This window comes from Syzygium oleosum, unplaced genomic scaffold (assembly GCF_021117445.2).
Source record: "Syzygium oleosum isolate NSW1041296 unplaced genomic scaffold, Sole_v2.1 Sole_v2.05, whole genome shotgun sequence".
Classification (NCBI taxonomy): Eukaryota; Viridiplantae; Streptophyta; class Magnoliopsida; order Myrtales; family Myrtaceae; genus Syzygium; species Syzygium oleosum.
The window spans coordinates 9,149,144-9,171,767 of NW_026607489.1; the positions used below are offsets into that span (position 1 = coordinate 9,149,144).

Consider the following 22,624-nt stretch of genomic DNA (forward strand, 5'->3'; position numbering starts at 1 on the left):
ATTGAGTCCTAAACCTTTGTGATAAATCTCAATGTAGTTCTTCCGGCCAATATTCTTCGGAAATGGCTGACGTGGCGATGTGCCACGTAGGACGGCCGATAATAACTGGACCATCACATTAGCAATCTTTGGCGAAAATTGACCCTAATGATGATATCGAAATTTCGCGCAAAGGTTTAGGGCTGGATTAACAAAAATTAAAAGCTTAGAACTGAATTGACATTCGTGCAATAAGTTTAGGACTGATTAAGGAATTTTTCCGGCCATCATTTATCTAAGGACGGTGGCATCCATTAGGGTTGATTAAATCTCTTTCTCGATCTAAAACTAAAAGATGTGGCTGCTATATGGGCAGTAAACAAAAACCTAGAGACTGTTTTTCTTTTAACCTAGGATTTGTTTATCGAAGCAGGGGTAAACAACGTTATCGTAGATGACGACGATTCAAGATTCCCTTTAGAGCAGGGACCAAAAACGAAACATGGCGTTCTAAGATAACTGCAGATCAGAATTTGTCAATTTAGTGAACTTGGAACGTGTGTTAAGCCGACTACAAAGTAAAACTCATTATCTCGTGAGAGGAAAGAGATCGAGAAGTACATGACGGGAATTCTTCTTTCAGGTTTTTCCGTTCAAGGCCTGGATCGAAGTGCGTACTCGCATGTCGCAAGAAAGGGAGGAAGCCGACGTTTTATTCAAGCGGGAGTCGAAACGTGGTTGAATTCAATAGGAAACAATATCGAATCACGGGATGCCTTCCATTTCTCGATGGACAGGGCACTGCATTAAGAACAGTCACTTTCGAGATTTCTTTCAATCGTAACAGGGAAGAGAAGCCGTTGTATGTTTAAGGTGCACGAGAACTACCCAACACGGTAGAGACCATAGGAAGCGAATTTAGACTAAAGGCATTACTAGATCAGGGAAGAAATCAGGTGCGATCACAGCATAGATTGGAACAAGATTCGAAATTACCTAAATATCTTAACAATCATCACCCCAACGGTTGACCTTGATCGTACACTCTACCCAAATCGGGCAACCTGCAAAAGCAAAGCACGGTAGACGGTCGTCCATAAATATTTGAATTCAACACGTTCACTTATTGGTCAGCTGCAACATGGATATTCACATGGTCTTGCAAGACCGTAGATACTCTTCTAATCGTAGCAGAAGACGAACAGGCAATGTGATATATCAAATTGGCATCCGCTACGTATCCAAATAATGTCTTACTGTCCACTATCTCACTTCAAGTTCCAGTATACAAGGTTAGATGTACACCTATTATTGTACAAACTGTAGTTATCGCTTTTCTCGTAGTGATTGCTCGCAAACTTCAAGGGGCGGTAATGCCATCAATGACATCCAATGCAGCCATCATGTCTATGCCGAAGTCCATAGATAATGTTATCAGAGTCGGAACTGAAACCCCCGGACTTCCATTGGTGGGAGAATCACAAATACCTCTGCACAGTAGATGGTCATAGCATGAATAACGATTTTCTGTTTCGGATTCCAGAGTGTCACTTCGCATCAGCTTCCTCTTATTTACATCCTTACGCGAACTGTGAGAAGATAATTGAATCTCTTCATCGCTTAGAGAAGGAACTGTTGAGTCAAGTGAACAGGTAAGTCCATTGTTCATTGCCCTTCTTTTGCAGACCAGTTGGTGAAGCCAGAACAACAGTTCAACAATGTAGGGGTCAGTTTTCTCCTTATCAGCGTGATATAGAGTATTGATTCTGATGAAGTCACCCTTGCCAGTGGGTCTCTGGTTAACTCTGGACGTATAAAGAAATATCAATTAGTAATCTTGATGATGTTGAAAGGCAAGAAAGCATCAAAGGTGGGCACATGAAGGTCTAAGCTTAAGTACCTCATATTTGCCCATTCTCCCAGTCTCGCAAAGCCATAGTGTGCTCTAGTTCAAACAAATAAAAAACGGAGTTATGCAATTTGTGTTAATCATGCATTGAAACTTCCAAAAGCAAACAGTATGAGAGGCAGAATTATTCGCATCAGAAGTACAACCCAAGCGCTAAAATTGTTCGATGGAGGAAGACTGCATGCATACAAACCCATGATAAACCTTATAAACAAGCTCTGCGAGATGACAATCTAAAATTCAAACATAACCAATGGTAAAGACATGTTATTTCTCAAGTTTATATCCCAATTTGTCATACACCTGCAGATGCTTTTGCAACTTACTTGATTGTGTTAGCAGCAATCGGAGCAAGCCACGACAATGTCTTCTCCATTTTAGCTTTAATAATTGGAATTGTAGGCTGCACAGACACCAAACATGATGGATACCCCAGATGAGCAAAATCATATTCTGTTAAGAACTGGTCCACGGCAATAAATACATAAATATATCTAGGTACATTATGTAAAAAACGATTACATAAGATACATCAACTACCTCTTCCTGAATCTGAACTTGCCGCAGCCTAAAGCGCAGAGCTGACTTTATACCTGGGGGCAGACTTTGGTACAATGCATTTGTCATTGTTGGAGTTACAGAGCCCGAATGAGCCACCTAATTGGAACAGAAGTTATATGGGTCAAAAAAGACGATACCAAGTCCATCTTTAGCTCTGACCAAAACAAAAAAAGTCCATCTTTAGCAGCAAAGGAAATCAGTAATGGATTCCTCAAGCACTTATCTTGCTATTTCACCAATATTTTCTTTGCAACAGTACATAGTCCATTGTCATTCTACGTGAGCTACTTGGAGTTGATAAATAACAGTTTGTAAACATGGTAAAAAAATCTTTTCTTCATGTCTAAGAACTTGCTAATCATATGAATGTTCCTCACTTTTTCAACAATTAACAATTTGAGTAAATATAAGAAGATACATACGGTAGACACTTATAACAGAGGCCAAACTCCAAATAAAAAGAGTCTGATTGATTGAAAGCTCAAGAGATCACGTGGAAAACTATATCAAATGCCAATGCAGTAGTAGATGCGTATACACTAACCATATTAGATTTACTCAATGACAGATTCAACAGCTTCAAGTCACTTTCCTGTTCTTCTCCATGTTGGTTTCAGGTTGAGAACTTTAGGATTCTGGTAAGTAAATGATGCCTTTTTCATATTTATAGTTAATACGGGTAGGTTCTAGCCACTACTTGAGAGAGCTTTGGATGGCTGGTCAGCCTGCTTGACATAGATAAATCTGTATTTCAGAACGGTTTCTTAATGGTATATAACCGCGCTACAGTTTCAGGCCACTTTCCTGTTCTAGTCCACGTTGAATTCAGGTTGACAACTTTAGGATTCTGGTAAGCAAATGATGTCTTTATATTTATTGTTAAATTATGCATGCATAAATTGGCCTTTGCATTTTCCAGATCGTTCCACATTACAAAATATCTATTCCAGAGCGAATGGACGCAGACTGCAATATTACTGTTTTAGGAGAGATAGGTAATGAAGAATCCTACAGCTACTATACATGTGCCATTTCTATCATGATTAATTCAAGAACCCAAATTAGGATGCACACAATTGAACAAATATGGAAAGGAAAAAATAGACTCGGAATAGAGAACTCCAGAAGAGTCAAAATCAATAAAAGTTATGGACTCACAATAATGTCAATTAGAGTTATAATGCTTGCATAGTGCAAAGCCAGGCCAGAAGATCCCAATTTTCTGTGATTGCTGGCAGAACCTTCTGCTGCTCTTTCATTATCTGTATGTTTAAAGATGGAAAACGTTACGAGGATGTCAATAAAGAGACCAATATTCCATCATGTACCTCAATAAATTACTCGTCAATAGGAGGACGAATAGTTATGATGAATGATCAACCAAGTAAAATGTGGTGGACGACAAGGGACTAGATAAAAGTTTATTTATAAGCACAAAAACATATGTAGCAAAATAGTAGGAACAATTCAGTCATTTGAGCGCATCCTATTTTGATTTCATCTTGGTTTTGTCTATATTTCTTCTTTCCAGCAGAAGACGGATTTTAAGGGGAAGAGAATCTTTGCCTTTCAGAAAGCATACCAGCACTACCAAAGGCTTTAAGAACTTCCAATTGGAGGCAAAGGATGATATCCACAAGCTTTTCCACCACCTTAAGAGAAAATAGTAAGAATGTCGTATCAGCAATTGTTTCTATCATATTTGATAAGAAGACAAAATGCTTATAAGCTGGGCATTGCAAGTCCTGAAACAATGTAATGGGTGAACTCCGCCTAATGGCTTGTCTCATATTGTGAATTTACTAGTTTCCTCTAGTTCATTTTTATCTTTAATCTCATTTCCGTTAAAGTTCTGCAAGAGATATCATCCTCATCGCTGCAGTTTTCCTAACTAAAGCACAATTTATTTCTATAATTTCTGCATCATATGCAGATTACGTCTGCAAAAACCGCGGTAGATATTGGACAGGGAAAAGGATTTTTTGTGACTTTAGAAGACGAAATTATCTCAAAGTTTCTGTTCAAAGCTTATTGAGTAGAACATAGAAAGATTTTTCGGGGAAAATATTTTTCTTTTTCCTCCTAAATATAAACAATTTGTTAGTCTATGCAGTTGAGAATATATTGACATGAACAAAGTCTAGGAAAAAGCTGAAAGAGCAGAATTAAATTGGTACCTCTTCCAGAGCCCTTGACCAAAGTGATTTCTTCTTCAAACTTTTCACATGCCTCAACCGACTCCTTAGCTCCATCCTCAGAAGTGAAAGGCTCTCTTTCAACCGTCAAAGTGAACAATAAGGACAAGCTTTTTACCGAATATAATAAACTATACGAGGAAAAAGTTAATTAGACACACTCTGTAGAACATGAGGAGTTACAGTTTCCCCCGTCCCAGTATACATCTTTTCAAATCAAAGCACTAACATGCCAACCTCAAGCCAAGATTAGAGTCGCAAAATTATGAGAAGTGCTAGTTCTCAACTAGCAACTAACCAGTCCAATCATGTAAAGAGGAAAGAAGGTGCAAATTTAGAATCACTACAAGGATCATGGATCAAACAAGCAGTAGAAACCAATAAAAAAGAGTCAAAGACCATTAAGGCCTAGAGAATGATACACCAGTCACATGGAATATCAAAGTGCCTGGACTCCAAAACAAGCCAATGAGCAAGCGTGTCAAGGAAATTCTCTCTTTGATGTATGGGGTCACTATCCAAGGAGATACTGATTCAAGCAATTTAGAAGCTGTGACAAAAGTACCATAGTCTGTAACGAAGACATCATGTCTTGAGAACTCACGGTTTTTATCTTTGGCATCAAGGCTAATATGTTCTTCCTTCTTATGCCAATAATCTTGCGCGCATCTGTCCAGGGCAGGTAAATGGGTATACAACTCCTGTCATCCATAAAGACTAGTAATCGTTACTTCAATGAAAGAACCTGATATTCCAGACTATATAGTAGAATTGACTAACAGAATGTGGGTGCATTATACATTGTCTAATAAGGTGACAGCACTGCTTGTACTTTTGGTTTAAATGATGTACTGACAGGTAAACTGCTAGAGGTTCTGTTCTACATCAAATTCAAAATTCCGTTTCAGGATTATAAATTGATGATTAGATTTCATGGATAAGTGTTTAAAAGGAAACGAGGAGACTTGCACTACATTCTGCTACAACAGGGGACGATGAATAATTTTGGGACTGCTATATTCTATGAATCATTGTTACTAGATACAATAGTGTTACTTGCATTTCTTTGTTGTTGATTTTAGGCTTGTTCGGAAATTTCATTGGTGCGTTTTTACATGTTGGCAAGATTGTAGTTAACTAATGTCAGGTTTGGAAGATGTCCAGAGACATTTCTTTTTATTTCTGAATATGCGTTGTCCTCCTACTCTATATCTAGTGCTCTATTCCCTCTTCATCTTTGACCAACATAAAGTTTGAGGTTAATGATTAATGCCTCCTAAAGGTTACATATGCAGTGTACAAAACTTTGCAAATAGTTCCGTGTTAATAATTTTACTGGTATGGAAGATTGCAGGAGAGAGAATTATGCAAGTGGCCAGTCCCATTGATGAGACACCTCCTGCCTTATTACTGAGGTATTTCATTCATGAATGCTTAGATCCTAAAATTCTGTGCTGCCCTTCCTCACTGACAATATCTGAATGAACCCCGATTACTATCTCTACTAGCATCATTATATTATGCCTTGCAGAAGTGATATTTTGAGGACCTACTAAGCAGGGAGCTATCCACAGGTTCAAGAATAACCCTGATTGCAAAAGTCGTCACAACGAAGTTAGCAGCAAACTACTTCGCCAGAAAGCCTTCTTACTCAATCGAAATTTCTAGATGCATGGAAATGAATTTTGGCAGGTAGGGTGAGGTTACCTGTATTCAGACTATAAAGGCATAATTTTTTATTTTGATTACAGGTGGTAATTTCTGACTCGACACAAGAACAATACTCGAATATGATGTGAAGACAAGAAAAACTACTGAAAGTTCGTCTAAGGGTAAAAAGAGACAGCAATAAGATAGAAGCAATCTTTGAAAGATTAAAATAAGAGAGAAAGGAAAAAAATTGATCAAAATATCCTCCTAGAGGATGAAAAATCAAAACAAGGTAACTGCATCCACGGCTCTGGTAATCACACAGACAACACGGAAAGTGATTTCTCAGCAAGAAAACTTTGCCATAAGGTACAACTTAACTAAGACATGCCACAGACACTCTCTTAACCAAAGTAATAATGCATGGCTAGCTTAGAAATACTCACAGCTGTAGAGTGAACCAGGTTCAATAATGGCAGCATTACTGCCCAGGCATCTTTCCTTAACGGTGTCTTTGGCGCAGGTCTCGACTCCATGCTATGTGACAATAGAGAGGAAAGCAGGTGCAAGATCAGTAATTACCTGGAAAGCTGTGTTCAAGCAGAAGCAGTAATAAAACAACTCAATTGCTTACTGTTCGAAATAACGGCCCAGATTGTGGAATTGAGGATCTTTGCATAGATATCCTAACCGCACCACCTCTTTTGTAAAAGAGTGCAATTCTTTCCTGTCAGATTGCACAGCAAGATAGTAAAGTTCCAAGCATCCTAATTTAAAGGAGCACGTTTCCTCATGTATAGCTTAAAGAAAAAAAACAAATGGTAATCCTGTGTGGACTACCTCTGGTCAGCGGCAGCAATTCTCAATAGTTCATCCATATCCGTTGATACTAGGTATTGCACACCTTCTGATGGGAGCAATTCTTCTTTCAAGTATACAATGTTTTGATCCGAGAGGGATTGCATAAGATTGGCACCCTTTGTGATAGTATTTGCAACTTCAGAGGCCAAAACTGATATAATCTTCTCTTTTCTTGTACTTCTTAACATGAAACTGCTGTTCATGTTCAAATTTGTCATGCTACCACCAATTACATCCAGAACTTCAACTGCCCTGGCGAAAAGGCTGACTTCCTTGACCTATCCGACAAACAAACTACATTAAACAACAAAATTAACAGGTCCTTTGAATCTTTAAAAGGAACGCTATGCCATATCCGCATCATCATCACCTAAAGAGAATCCCCGGACTGTCCAGAACAAAGTCACAAGAAAATCTCGAGGGATGCCCTTAGGCCACTTTCTAAGCTACAAGAAGTGCATTGGATATGTAGAATGCTGATCTTCTGGCACTGTGCAATTTATGCTCTAACGTAAGAAATCACTCCATTTTACTCAACTTCAGTGCCGTGGAAATACAAGTTTCCTATATACAGCAGCTCTTAAGAAGTGCCTTCAGGCACCAGTCAACATGACAAACAAAGAACAAAATGCAGGTTCTCCCTCCACATTATACATAAAAAATTTGAGGACTTGTGCATTTGACACAATATCCTGTTTGCTACTCCACTTGCCTTTTCTCTTTTAGCTGGTAAAAGCTCGGTTATAGTAACAGCATACTGCAGATCCAACATTTATTACATTACGGGGAAAAAAGCAGGACAAACAGGTCATGAGGGTAAAGGCATGCAGAAGTATGATGACGACAAGAATTTTAGGCAGACCAATGATCCCCTCACTCCCCACATTGCCACTTGGCGACCACCCATTGGCCAACAAGTTTCCATTTCTGTTCATTACACATCGTTAAGATTAAATATCCCGCTACACAGAAAGAACACTAAAGTTTTAGGATCAAATTCACACTAAAATGACAAAAATTTCAGATTCGAGCACGATTTATGCAATTCGAGGTTCGATCTGTCGATGAATCGCCACTCGTAGGCTGATTTAATAATCCGGAACCATTGCAAAAGATGAAGGACATGTTAATCCTAACGACAGCTCTCGAAAAACCTCACCTGCTTCTCGGCAATTCGGTTCGCTTTCCCTGCCGAACCGTTCCTTCCCCTGGAATCCTCGTCCCGCGTCTCCTCCGCAGCTCCTCCATCCCTGCCGCGCGAAATCGAGTACGGAAACATGAGCTTCCAGAGAGAACAAAGCAGAGCTTCACGGACGACGATCAGAATGACCGAGAAGGGACCCGTACCTGGACCGATCCCGGAGCTGCAGCTCGTCGAACCTGCTGATGACGCCGGCGCAACCGCTGCAGACTAGAGGGGAAGCCACGGACGGCGAAGTGGTGAAGGCCGGGGGCGAGCCGGGGCGAGTGTTGAGGAAGTCGCCGTCGACGAGGAAAGTGAAGTTCCTGAGCACCATCGGGGGAAGGGAAGTGGAGAGGGATGAATCGGAGCGAGATGTGGAGACGGAGATCGTTCGTTCCTGACTTTAAAGATTCTGGAGTTTCGAAGCCGACCGAGCTGCTGTTGACTCTCTCTCGGTCGTCCTGGAAAACGGTCGCGAGCTTGTCTTTGGAGGGAAACTTCCCCCGTGGCCCCCCCCGCGTACAAAAGACAACTCACGTTAGATTCCGTGTGCCTTTCTTAAAGGGAAAATGACAAAAACTGTTGGGACTTTGGCCCGATGTACAACGTCGTTTCTGAACTTTTAATGTATTCAATGTCAATTTGATCCCGAAACTATATGAAAATATTCAATACTGTTCATAAACTTGAATTAATAGAAAAACAATATTGAACATTTTTATATGGTTCGGGGATTGAATTGAACATGTACCAAAAGTCCGGAGTCCATATTGAACAAATTAAAGAGTTAGGGAACACATTACACGTTGGATTAAAGTTCATAAATCATTTGTATCATTATCTCTACTTTAAAACTAGACCAAATTTATTAATGGCAGCATTACTGCCCATTTGTCTTTCTTAACGGCAACCCTGGTGCAAGTCTAACTCTATCCTTTGAGACAAAAAAAAATTTCGAAAAGTCATGCGAAATTTAAAAAAAAAAAATCGCTCGGAAAAGATGTTTGAACAATGAGATATTCTCTCATGAAGTTTCGCCCTTCCCAAACTTCTTGCAATCGGACAAAGAACTGAAGGCGCCTTGCAATAGCTTCGCTTCTCTTATTTTCTAGTAATTTCGTGTTTGCCAAGACGTATGAGAGTGGGAAATTTTTTATAGACACGTGACATCGGGTCGACACATCTGCTCGTGCGTGGATTGTGTCCAAGTCTTTCTTCTTCGTTTGGCTTTGCTTGAATCGTACCAAAGCGGTGTATGCTAAGTAACTCTGAGAAATGAATTGCGCCGGAAAATTCCCATTCCTTCCGACTTTTGCTGCTGAGAATAATCACTGAGTTTTCTTTAATATTCCATTTGGTTACTAAATTTATTTTTTTCAATTTAGTCCTTGAACTTTCAAGAATTCACCCTATAGAGTTGTTCTGTCAAAACACGGTAATAATTTTTGTTGACCTGTTGTTAGACTGGCCATGCCAGCGTCCACATGTCTTACAATATCTCCGACGTCATTGTTCGAATAATACCGCACTGGTGTATGCCCCAAGGCAACTTGAGGTTAAAGAGCGCAGAGATGATAAGCGTGTCGAAGTTTCCTGAAGCCGGTGCTAACATTATGATTGCGATGTATCCTAGCCAAACGGGATAATATTATTTGGAAGAAAAATCTGAATTGGATAAGTATTCGGAGGGAGGATGTGAACGTTACAGCCCGACTTTGATATCTTAAATTAGTGGAAAGTAAATGCCTCGAGATATCCTATCCTCTTTATGGTGGATGCTCTTATATGTGCTCAAGATTGGCTATGCTCCGAGCCACTCTCACTTTCGTTTGAGGAGGATTTAGAAGAACTCGAATTTTTTTAGTGGTGAAGAAATTTTGTTGTAGAATTCTATGCCCTTCTATCTTACAATGGATACTTCAGTTCTCGTTTTCATTGTGAATTTAATGCAGAGTTGTCAACTATAATCATGGAGCCGAACTTGATTTCAGTATCTCTTGATGATTGACGAAGTTGGAGATTGGTACTTGTTAAACCAAATTTTTTTTTATTGCGAATTTTCATTATGTATTAGACATTTAGTGATTGTTGTCTTCTTGATTTCCTACTTGCAGGTTGATCTTAGTTGAGCAAAGGATGACCGTTTGCTTTCGAGAAGAAAAAGGTTGACTGGTTGTTTTATTTTTTCCCCTTTCTTTGTGGTCTTTGCAAGAAAGTTTGTATTTTTTGGACAATGTCGAATAAATTTGCACTTAAAAATGTTGACAGACTGGACTAACTTTGGGATTCTTGTGGTATGTGATATCTTTTGAGACAAAGAAGTGGCTTTCTTATTTTAACTTTCTCCCTGGGTTTGTTCTGTTGAAAGCAAGAAAAATTTTACATGATCTTTGTTTTTCTAAGAATGCTATACAATTATGCTTAAATTTATCGAAGAACTGGACTTAAGTTTGGGACTGGTGCACGGAATTTTGACCAATGGGCAGTTTCCAGGGCCTCAAGTTGATGCTGTCACTAATGACAACTTGATTATTAGTGTCTACGACTACTTGAAGGAGCCATTCCTGCTTATTTGGTAATAAATCAGTTGCTTCTGTGGAAATCTGTCTTCTTCTTTTTTTGTTTCCTTTATGTATTTTGGTCATTTGTCTGTTTTGTTAGTTTAATCTGTAAATGCAGGAGAAAATAGTGTGAAATAGTATAATGTAATAGATCTTTTTTCTGTTTCTTCTTTTGCTGACTGAGAAAGACCATCAACTTCAAGAATGGCTAAGATTTTGTTTCCCTTTCTAGATTACTCCTTAGAAAGTACCATGGTGAGCTTGAAAGTACTATATGGCTAAGATGGTATTGCCTGATTGTGTCCTGGAGTTGTGGACCACGTGATCCTCCAAGTGGTCTCGGAAGAAGCAGAAGACATTTGCAATTCCTAATTAGGCAAATTCAGCAAGCAAGCAAAATCGAAGTTCTGGTCTCCGTGCTAAAAGTTGGATTGGCGTGCTCAGAAGAATCTCCTCAAGAAAGAATGAACCCGAGAGCGGTTGAAGAGGTTTTGCTTTCAATCCGAGATGAATATATCTTGGAACTGAAGTGCATGGAATGCGAAGAAGGATCTCAGCAGCCTCACCTTGTCCTAGCTCACAAGCTCTTCCTCCTCAAGCACCCCGATGTTCAGGACATGGACAAGGTCTGTCTCAAGGAGGAGGTCCTCGCTCCCATCAAGTCTGACAATGTTAACTCCACTCGATTTGCTCCAACATTTCTCTTCGTTTTATGCGATTTTCGACACTGGGTTTGATTTTGATTTGTTGCTTGTGATGGCTGGGACTAGATATATTCTCGCTGTATGAAGCCCTAGTGGACGAGTCGGTCCTGGAGATAGATCAGGGGCTTTTATGTTTTTTCCTATTAATGACAGAGGTTTGCAGGGTATGTAATTGCTAGCTTAGCGCTTGAGCTGGGAATGTATCTCTTCTCAATTAGATCTCTCGGATTATTTTTACTAGCCCTATTTGTAATAGTTATGCTAGAACCTTAGATAGTATATCATGTAAATGTCTTGCTTTTGCCACCCCAATCCCATAATCACCTGGACTTAGTGTTTTAAGAGAAAACACTGATAAATACATGCATGGTGCAGCTAGCTTCAATATTGGCATTGAAGGAACAGATAGGTTCACAAAATTTTGAATCAACAAAGCCCTCTACTTTCCTGAAGCTGTATGTCTGGATGAGTTTTTATCCGTTGCTTATATGTGAGCTCACTTAAAGATGATGGTATGCAATTTAATGGATTAGTCTGCGATTTTTGGAATCGTGAAAAACATTTTCGACTTCACCTCTGTTATTTTTGGTTCCAAAAAAAAAAGAGGAAGAAGGAAGAGCTAAAAACCCAAACCAGGTTTTTGGTTCGGGTTAATGCGGTTTGGGTCTCAGGTTGGGTTGGGACAAACACACTTTCATTTCGGGTTAGGTATTGCGGAAACTCAACATGAAAACTTGACACCCCTAACCAGCATAGCCTGTTGAAAAGTTGCTCCCTGGTAGTCTAATAGAAAACAAGAGTTGCATAAGCGAACATAAACGAATCGTCTAATCAAGAGAATTCTTTCTTCAGGGATACACTTTGATTAGGCCATGGTGTATAGTTTGATATGTTATGGGAATTCCAGTGCTCAATAGATCATCAAGAAATATTTCTAATGAAAAACGATGTTACGCGGCCGATAAATTCTGCTGCAAATGCAGTCTGCAGTGAACTAAAGTGGTGGCTAGCAAGCACCCTGAAGCTCCAAGTTCTTTAATGGGTCCCTTCTGTAAGGTTGTCAACCATTTCCTGCACAAATCCGTTTTGAGAGGAACCCAGACGTGGTCTTTTGTTTTGTCTTTGTTATTTCGTCATTGGAACCTACATGACAGGTTTAATGGTTGGGTCTGGCTTGCAGTCTTGGTATTACTTATGGGGCCTCTTCTGCTCACTTGATTTCATAGTATTGAAACTTAAGCTTACGACACCTGCTCCTTATTCCGAAATGTTCGAGAACTTTATCAACTTCCAATGCACGATAAAGATTTTAAGAGCAAAGAACTAAGGATAGCTGATAGTAACATTCACTTTGAATTTCGGTAGAACTAAAAGTTTGTGCTTTGCTTCCCAAAGCGGTATTCAAAGGGTAACAATCAGAAATGTCTTTGACTTATGACATCAAAGTCCCATGTACATTCCATTCTATGCTGTATCGTGGTTCTCGCTTCTCACGTTCTCACTAGGTATAACCACTTACTAGTCAAAAGATAGGAAAATACTTTTTAGAAGCTTGAAAGCCATCGTGTAGACTTTATGGCACATCACGCTTTGACCTGTGTATTTTGCATTTTGAGAGAACCAATGATAATCATGACCATCTTAGTCGAGGAAATCGGGGAATAATCTTTACGTTGTACTATGTATTTTTTCTAATTTCTTTCTGATTTTTTCTTGAATTTATTATCACTTCTGAGATAAAGTTGAATTTGGACATCATGATATTGTTAGTAGTTTTAATTGAAGCCATTGAACCGGTTTGTTCAACCTTTCCAGATTTGAAAGCTTTGGTGCAAATTGTTCATCCCACTGGAGTAGTGTTCTATGGCATTTCATTATCTCGACTCATTATTTCACCAACTCCAACTAATGTGCTTGTCCATGTTAGAGTTGAACCAAGGCTTGATAATGAGCAAAGGAGGTGCTCGGTTACTTGCAAATGTAGCATCTACAACAGACGATCCACAGAATCAAAGAATGGTAGCTGGTGCAATTGCCAACTTATGTGGAAATGGTGAGCTGAAGTTATCTTTGACACAAGTCCAATGCTTTAGTCTATCATGCGTTCCCTACTGCACCACATCGATAGAGAGTGTCATGCCAAAACATATTTCTTTTTTCGTAGTCACTCTCTGGTGCTATTTCTTGGCCCATTCTTTCAAATAAGAAAGTAAACTTTTTGGATAAAATAATTTTTAACATATATGCCAGAAACTAGCAAAGAGTTTTCAATGTGGTTTTCTGAAAGCTCCTACATAGTCTTTGTAATTCAATTATGTTGGCTTCTTCATCCTCTCTACTTTTTCTTCCTGTGGTGAGAAACCCAGTTATTTGGTCTAACCAGTACAACCTCGTTCGAGGGACATGAATTAAGGAGAACCAGGTTTTTAATCACACTTATATATGATTTCTATATATGATATAGGAACTACATTTTGCTTCTGCTTTCTCTGTGATGATGTTCATTTAATGGACTGATGCCCTGAAGTTTGCATGTGACAGAAAAATTGCATGTGATGTTGAAGGAAGATGGAGGCCTGGAAGCACTTCTAGGAATGGTTAGATCAGGGACTAATGATGTCACAGCACAGGATGCCAGAGGAATCGCTAATTTTGCCAAATGTGAATCCTGAGCGGTTATTCAAGGTTAGTCACAGCTTCTCTTCAGGATGTTACTTGATAACACTCGGTAAACCGATGGCCTTTTTTTCTTTCAAAATCCGAGTCGACTTCCTGTAGGACAACGGAAAGGCCGTTCTCTTCTCATGGAAGATGCTGCCCTTGAGTGGTTGCAGAGCATGAGACAGAAAACCTTACGTGTAATTGTGTAGAAGATGAGATGTCCAAGCAGTGAATTATTTACGGACCATAGGAAGCGAATTTAGACTAAAGGCATTACTAGATCAGGGAAGGAATCACATGCGATTGCAGCATAGATTACAAGAAGATTCGAAATTACCAAAATATCCTACAATCATCACTTGGACGGTTGACCTTGATCATACACTTTCCCCAAATCGGGCGACCTGCAAAAGCAAAGCACGGTAGACGGTCGTACATATATATTTGAATTCAACACGTTCACTTATGGCCAGCTGCAACATGGATATTCACATGGTCTTGCAAGACCATAGATACTCTTCTAATCATATCAGAAGACGAACAGGCAATGTGATATGTCGTTTTGGCATCCGCTACGTATCCGAATGATGTCTTACTGTCCACTATCTCACTTCAAGTTCCATTATACAAGGGTAGATGTACACCTATTATTGTACAAACTATAATTATCGCTTTTCCCATAGTGATTGCCCATAAATTTCAAGGGGCGGTAATGCCATCAATGACATCCAATGCAGTCATCATGTCTATGCTGGAGTCCATAGATAATGTTTTCAGAATCAGCACTGAAACCCCTGGACTTCCAATGGTGGGAGAATCAGAAATACCCGAGCTCAGTAGATGGTAATAGCATGAGTGGGGATTTTCTGTTTCCGATTCCAAAGTCTCAATTGTTCTCGGCATCATTTTCCTCTTACTTACATCCTTACGCGGACTGGGAGATGATAATCGAATCTCTTCACCACTTGGAGAAGAAACCGTCGAGTCCAGAGAACAAGTGACTCCATCATTCATTGCCCTTTTTTTGCAGACCAGTTGGTGGAGCCAGAACAACAGTTCAACAATGCAGGATTCAGTTTTCTCCTTATCAGCGTGATATAGAGTATTGAGTCTGATGAAGTCTCCCTTGCCAGCAGGTCTCTGGTTTACACTGGACCTGAAAAAGAATCAGTTAGTAATTATGATGATGTCGAAAGGCAACAAAACATCGAAGGTGAGCACATGAAGGTTTAAGCTTGAGCACCTGATATTTGCCCATACTCCCAGTCTCGCAAAGTCACAGTGTGCTCTAGTTCAAACAAAATAGGAAAGGAGTTATGCAGTATCTTTTAATCAGGCATCGAAATTTCGAAACGCAAATAGTATGAGAGGCAGAATTATTCGCATTTGAAGTCCAACCCAAGGGCTAAAACTGTTCGATGTAGGGTGACTACATGCATACAAACCCATGATAAACCCTACAAACAAGTGCTGTGAGCTGACACTCTAAATAATCAATGGTAAAGACACGTCATCTCTCTAGTATATCGCAATTTGTAGCAGCAGATGCAGTAGACAGGACACTAAAATGTTGACCACAAAGTGCCATACACCTGCAGATGTTTTAGCAACTTACTTGATTGTGTTAGCAGCCATTGGAGCAAGCCACGACAGTGTCTTCTCCATTTTAGCTTTAATAATTGGAATTGTAGGCTGCACAGACACCACACATGATGGATACCCCAGATGAGGAAATCACATTCTGCTTAAGAACTGGTCTGCTGCAATATACGCAACTATATACCGTAAAAATGATTACATAATACACATTAACTACCTCTTCCTGAATCTGAACTTGCCGCAGCCAAAAGCGCAGAGGTGACTTTATACCTGGTGGCAGGCTTTGGTACAATGCGTTCGTCATTGTTGGAGCTACAGAGCCTGAATGAGCCACCTAATTGGAACAGAAGTTATATGGGTCAAAAAGTCCACATTTAGCGCAAAAGGAAATCAGTAATGGATTCCTCAAGCACTTTTCTTGCCATTTCAGCAACATTTTCTTTGCAACAGTAGATAGTCTATTGTCATTCTAAAAAGCTATTTGGAGTTGATAAATAACAGTTTGCAAACATGGTAAAAAAATCTCATCTTCATGTCTAAGAACTTTTGATCATACACTTCGTATGATCGAGCCATTTGACCGATTTCCCAGTCACAGTACTCTTATGCTACCGAGAATACAGAAGTTTATTAGGAAGATAAATTAATAAAGCATACTAGATCATCTCAACAAGTTTCAGGAAGATAATCTGATTATTCTATAAAGGCTAAGTACCAGTATGTGATAGTTGTTAATCATATAACATTCCTTACTGTTTTAACAATGAACAAATTGAATAAGTATAAGAAGATATCACACACGGTAGACACTTATAGCAGAGGCCAAACTCCAAATAAAAAGAGGCTGATCGATTAAAAGCTCAAGAGATCACGTGGAAAATTATAATAGATGCCAATGCAGTGGTAGATGCATGCATAAAAATCAAATTAGATGTAACCAATGACAGATTCAACAGCTTCGAGTCACATTCCTGTTCTTGTCCATGTTGGTTTCAGGTTGAGAATTTAAGGATTCTGGCAAGAAAATGATGTCTTCTTCATATGTAGAGTTAATATGGGTGGGATCTAGTCAATACTTGAGAGAGCTTTGCATGGCTGGTCAGCCTGCTTGACATAGATCAATCTGGAAAGGTCTCTTGATGGCATATAACCCTGCAAAAGTTTCAAGTCACTTTCCTGTTCTTGTCTGTGTTGATTTCAGGTTGAGAACTTTAGGATCTTTGGTAAGAAAATGATATATTCTGTATATTTACTGTTAATTTATGAATGCATAAATTGGTCTTTGAATTTTCCAGATCGTTCCACCGCACAAAATATCTGGTCCAGAGTGAAAGGAAGCAGAGTGCAATTTTAGTGTTCTAGGAGTGATGGGTAATGAAGCATTCTACGGCTACTATAGATGTCCTTTTTCTGTGATGATTAGGTCAAGAACCCAAATTAGGAAGCACACAACTGAATGAAAATGGAAAGGAAAAAATAGACAAGGAAAAGAGAACTCGAGAAGAGTCAAAATCAGATAATGTATGAACTCACAATAGTGTCAATGAGAGTTATAATGCTTGCATAGTGCAATTCCAGGCCAGAAGATCCCAATTTTCTACCATTGCTGACAGAACCACTCTCTGCGCTTTCATGATCTGTATGGTTAAAGATGGAAAACGTTACACGGGTTTCAATGAAGAGACCAATATTCAATACATGGACTTCAATAAATAAATCGTCAACTGGAGGAGAAATAGATATGATGAATGATCAACCAAGAAAAATGTGGTGGATGCAAAGGGACCTGATGATATTATATTTGTAAGCACTCAATATGTATCAAAATAGTAGCAAATCTTCAGTCATTTCAGCGGCGCATCTTATTCTGATTTCATCTTGGTATTGTCCATTTTTCTTCTTTCCAGCAGAAGACAGATTTTAAATGAAAGAGAATCTTTGCATTTCAAAAAGCATACCAGCACTACCAAAGGCTTCAAGAACTTCCACGTGGAGGCAAATAATAATATCCGCAAGCTCCTCCACCACCTAAAAAGCAAATAGTAAGAATGTCTATCCGCAATTGTTTCTATCATATTAGATAAGAAGACAAAATGCTTATAAGCTAGGCATTCTAAGTCCTGAAACAATGTAATGGGTGAACTCTGCCAAATAGCTTGTCTCATGTTGTTAATGTACAAGTTTTCTCTAGTTCATTATTATCTTTAATCTAATTTCAGTCAAAAGGTCTGCAAGAAATATCATCCTCGAGACTGAGTTTAAATAACTAAAGCAGAATTTGTTAAGAGCATTTTGCATCAGATGCAGATTAAGTCTGCAAAAACCACAGTAGATATTGGACAGCAAAAAGGATTTTTTCGTGACTTTAGAAGATGACATTGTCTTGAAGTTTCTGTTCAAAGCTTATTGAGTATAATTTTGTGGTTATACAGAGATTTTTCGGGGAAAAACTCTTTCTTTTTCCCCCTAAATTTAAAAATTTTGTTATTCTACACAGTTGACAATATATTGACAAGAACAAAGTCTAGGGGAAAGCTGAAAGAGCAGAATTAGCTAAATACCTCTTCCAGAACCCTTGACCAAAGTGATTTCTTCTTCAAACTTCTCACCTGCCTCCTCTGACTCTTTATCTCTGACCTCAGAATCGAAATGCTTTGCTGAATATAATGGGCTATACAAAAAAAAGTTAATTAGACGCACTCTGTAGAACATGAAGATCTACAGTTCCTTTCGGGTCCCCATCCCAGTTTACGTCTTTTCAAATCAAAGCACTAACACACCGACTAGCAAGATTATAGGTGCAAAATTAGGAGAAGTGCTAGTTCTCAACTAACAACTAAAAATAGGCTAAACCGGTCCATGTACAGTGGAAACAAGGTGCAAATTTAGAATCACTACAAGTACGATGGATGAAACAAGCAGTAGAAACCAATAAAAAAGACTCAAGGAGATATTGATGCAAGCATTTAGAAGCTGTGACAAAAGTATCATAGTCTGTAGCCAAGACATAATGTCTCGAGAACTTACAGTTTTTATCTTTGGCATCAAGGCTGATATATTCTTTCCACTTATGCCTATAATCTTGTTCATGTCTCTCCAAGGCATATAACTTGTAATACAACTCCTGTCATTGATAAAAACCACAAATCATTACTTCAATGAAAGAACCTGATATTCCGGACACACTGGCGGTGAAAGAAAATAGTGGCTAGTCATTGAATATATTCATTACACTCTTTCTTTCAGTCATAACTAATCACGATTTTCATCCACCATCTATGTGGGTGCAATATACATTTTCCAATAAGGTGATAGCACTGCTTGTACTTTTGGTGTTAATGACGTAATGACTGGTAAAATTGTTAGAGGTTCCATTCTACGTCAAATTTAAAATCCTGTTTTACGGATATAAATTGAAGATCAGATCTCACAAGATAAGTGTTTAAAAGGAAATGAGGAAACTTGCGCTACATTCTGCTACAAACAGGAGAGGATGAATAATTTTGGGACCACCATATTTTTAATGAAACACCGTTACTAGATTGATCAGTAGAGTTACTTGCATCTCTTCACTCTTGATTTCAAGGTTTCTTTGGAAATTTCACTGGTGGGTGTCCAACATGTTGGCAAGTTTGTAGTTAACTAACTTCAGTTCGTGGGAGATGTCCAACGACACTCTTTTTATTTCTGAATATGCATTATCCTCACGTGTAGTGCTCTATTCCCTCTTCGAATTTGACCAACATAAAGTTCAAGGTTAATCATTAATGCCTCCTGCGGGTGACATATGCAGCATAGAAAACTATATAAATAGCTCCTGTGGTAATATTTTTACTGGTACGGAAGATTCAGGACAGAGAATTATTTGTGAGTCACATTGATGAGAGACCTCCTGACTTATTACTGAGATCTCTTATCCATGAAGGCTTAGATTTAAACTTCTGTGCTGCCCTTGCTCACCGGCAATATTTTGAATGAACCTGAGTAATATCTCTCCTAGCATCATTGTATAATGCCTTGCAGAAGTGTATTTTGAGGACCTAATAAGTAGGGAGCTATCTGCATGGTTCAAGAACTACCCTAATTGCAGAAGTTGTCCCAACGAAGTTCCCAAACTACTCCGCCAGAAGGCCTTCTTACTAAATCGAAATTTCCAGATGCATGGAAATGAATTTTGGCAGCTAGGGTGAGGTTACCTGAATTTAGACTTTCAAGGCGTGATTTTTCATTTTGACTTACAGGTCGTAATTTCTGACACGATACAAGAACAATACTTGAATATGATGTGAAGACAAGAAAATTTCCTGTAAGTTCATCTAAAGGGTAATAAAAAACAGCAACAAGAGAGAAACAATCTTTGAAAGATTGAAATAAGAAAGAGAAACAAAAAAATTGATCGAAATATCCTCCTAGAGGACGAAAAATCAAAACAAGGTGATTCCCTCCACCTTACGTGGCTCTGCATAATCACCCAAACAACGCGGAAAGTGATTTTTGAGCAAGAATACTCTGCCATGAGGTACAAATCAACTCCAGATTTGCAATATAAAGAAATTAACTAAGACATGCCAGAGCCACTCTCTTAACCCGAGAAATAATGCATGGCTAGCTTAGAAGTACTCACAGCTGTAGAGTGAACCAGATTCATTAATGGCAGCATTACTGCCCATGATTCTTCCCTTAATGGTAACCCTGGCGGAAGTTCATTCTCCAGACTATGAGACAATTGAAAGAGAAGCAGGTCCATGATCAGTAATTACCTGGAAAGCTGTGTTCAAGCAGAAGCAGTAATAAAACAACCCAATTGCTTACCTACTATAGATATAACTGTCCAACTTGTGGAATTGAGGATCTTTGCATAGATTTCCTAACCGCACCACCTCTTCTGTAAAAGATTGCAATTCTTTCCTGCCAGATTGCACAACAAGATAGTGAAGTTCCAAGCATCCTAACTTAAAGTAGCACGTTTCGTCACGTGTAGCTTAAAGAATAACAAATGGTTATCCTGTGTGGACTACCTCTGGTCAGCTGCAGCAATTCTCAATAATTCATCCATATCCGTTGATACTAGGTATTGCACACCTTCTGATGGGAGCAATTCTTCTTTCAAATGTACAATGTTTTGTTCTGAGAGGGATTGCATAAGGTTCTCACCCTTTGTGATAGTATTTGCAACTTCAAAGGCCAAAACTGATATAATCTTCTCTTTTCTTGTACTTCTTAACATGAAACTGCTGTTCCTGTTCAAAGTTGTCATGCTACCACCAATTACATCCAGAACTTCAACTGCCCTGGCGAAAAGGCCGACTTCCTTGACCTATCCGACAAGCAAACTACATTAAACAACAGAATTTACAGGTCCTTTGAATCTTTAAAAGGAACGCTATGCCATATCCTGGCATCATCATTACCTAAAGAGAATCCCCGGACTGTCCACAACAAAATCACAACAAAATCTCGAGGGATGCCCTTAGGCCACTTTCTAAGCTAGAAGATGTGCATTGGAAATGTAGAATGCTGATCTTAACTTCAGTGTTGTGGAAATACAAGTTTCCTATATACAGCAGCTCTTAAGAAGTGCCTTCAGGCACCAGTCAACAAGACAAACAAAAAACAAAATACGGGTTGTCTTTCCCTCCCCACATTGCCACTTGGCGACCACCCATTGGCCAATAAGTTTCCATTTCTGCTCATTGCACATCTTTAAGATTAAATATCCCACTACACAGAAAGAACACTAAAGTTCTGCAATTCGAGGTTCGATCTGACGATGAATCGCCACTCGGAGGCTGATTTAATAATCCGGAACAATTGCAAAAGATGAAGGACATGTTAAAATGCGACCAAAAAAATAAAAAAGGACATCTTAATCCCGACGACGGCTCTCGAAAAACCTCACCTGCTTCTCGGCATTTCGGTTCGCTTTCTCTGCCGAACCGTTCCTTCCCCTGGAATCCTCGTCCCGCGTCTCCTCCGCAGCTCCTCCGTCCCTGCCGCGCGAAATCGAGGACGGAAACGTGAGCTTCCAAAGAGAACAAAAGCAGAGCTTCACGGACGACGATCAGAATGACCGAGAAGGGACCCGTACCTGGACCGATCCCGGAGCTGCAGCTCGTCGAACCTGCTGATGACGCCGGCACAACCGCTGCAGACTAGAGGGGAAGCCACGGACGGCGAAGTGGTGAAGGCCGGGGGCGAGCCGGGGCGAGTGTTGAGGAAGTCGCCGTCGATGAGGAAAGTGAAGTACTTGAACACCATCGGGGGGGGGGAAGTGGAGAGGGATGAATCGGAGCGAGATGTGGAGATGGAGATCGTTCGTTCCTGACTTTAAAGATTCTGAAGTTTCGAAGTCGGCCGAGCTGCTGTTGACTCTCTCTCGGTCGCCCTGGAAAACGGTCGCGAGCTTGTCTTGGAGGGAAACTTCCCCCATGGACCCCCCACATACAAAAGACAATTCACGTTAGATGTTAGATACTTTTAAAACCGGACCAGATTCCATGCGTCTTTCTTAACGGTATCCCGGAAAGTCCCGCAACCAAAAAAAAAAAAAACAAAGTCCTTCGAAAATTCGCATCAATACTTTAAAGGGAAAACGACATAAATGATTGGTCCAGGAGTTTTGGCTTAATACGCAACGTGATCTCTGGACTTTTAATTTGTTCGGTGTGGTTCATAAACTTTAGCCCAATGTGTGATGTCGTCCCTAGACTTTTAATGTGTTCAATGTGGATCTTGAATTTTTGGTACATGTTCAATTTGAT

General features: G+C 39.5%; 2 protein-coding genes across 3 annotated transcripts; both read right to left on the reverse strand.

Moving 5' to 3' along the window:
• Positions 1–1,072: 1,072 nt before the first annotated feature.
• On the reverse strand, positions 1,073–8,839 carry LOC115681749 (protein PSK SIMULATOR 1-like). Of its 2 annotated transcripts, none has more exons than XM_056311126.1 (13): positions 8,503–8,839; positions 8,315–8,405; positions 7,135–7,433; positions 6,929–7,021; positions 6,741–6,831; positions 5,249–5,345; positions 4,627–4,721; positions 4,032–4,101; positions 3,608–3,711; positions 2,429–2,545; positions 2,215–2,291; positions 1,880–1,924; positions 1,073–1,784 (listed from the first exon to the last, which is right to left on the reverse strand). In XM_056311126.1, the coding sequence occupies exons 1-13, from the start codon at positions 8,670–8,672 to the stop codon at positions 1,340–1,342; spliced, it is 1,794 nt and encodes a 597-aa protein (XP_056167101.1). In that variant the 5' UTR covers positions 8,673–8,839; the 3' UTR covers positions 1,073–1,339. The 2 variants fall into 2 exon arrangements, with proteins under 2 accessions (XP_056167101.1, XP_056167099.1); XM_056311124.1 differs by having other exon boundaries at positions 1,073–1,788; positions 1,878–1,924; positions 8,503–8,838.
• A 5,860-nt stretch (positions 8,840–14,699) lies between these two features.
• On the reverse strand, positions 14,700–22,296 carry LOC130138275 (protein PSK SIMULATOR 1-like). Its single transcript, XM_056311877.1, has 13 exons — positions 21,952–22,296; positions 21,763–21,853; positions 20,882–21,180; positions 20,676–20,771; positions 20,488–20,578; positions 18,891–18,987; positions 18,425–18,534; positions 17,822–17,891; positions 17,397–17,500; positions 16,081–16,197; positions 15,880–15,956; positions 15,508–15,552; positions 14,700–15,420 (listed from the first exon to the last, which is right to left on the reverse strand). Exons 1-13 carry the CDS (start codon positions 22,119–22,121, stop codon positions 14,964–14,966), a joined length of 1,824 nt encoding a protein of 607 aa, XP_056167852.1. The 5' UTR covers positions 22,122–22,296; the 3' UTR covers positions 14,700–14,963.
• Between the last annotated feature and the right edge of the window lie 328 nt (positions 22,297–22,624).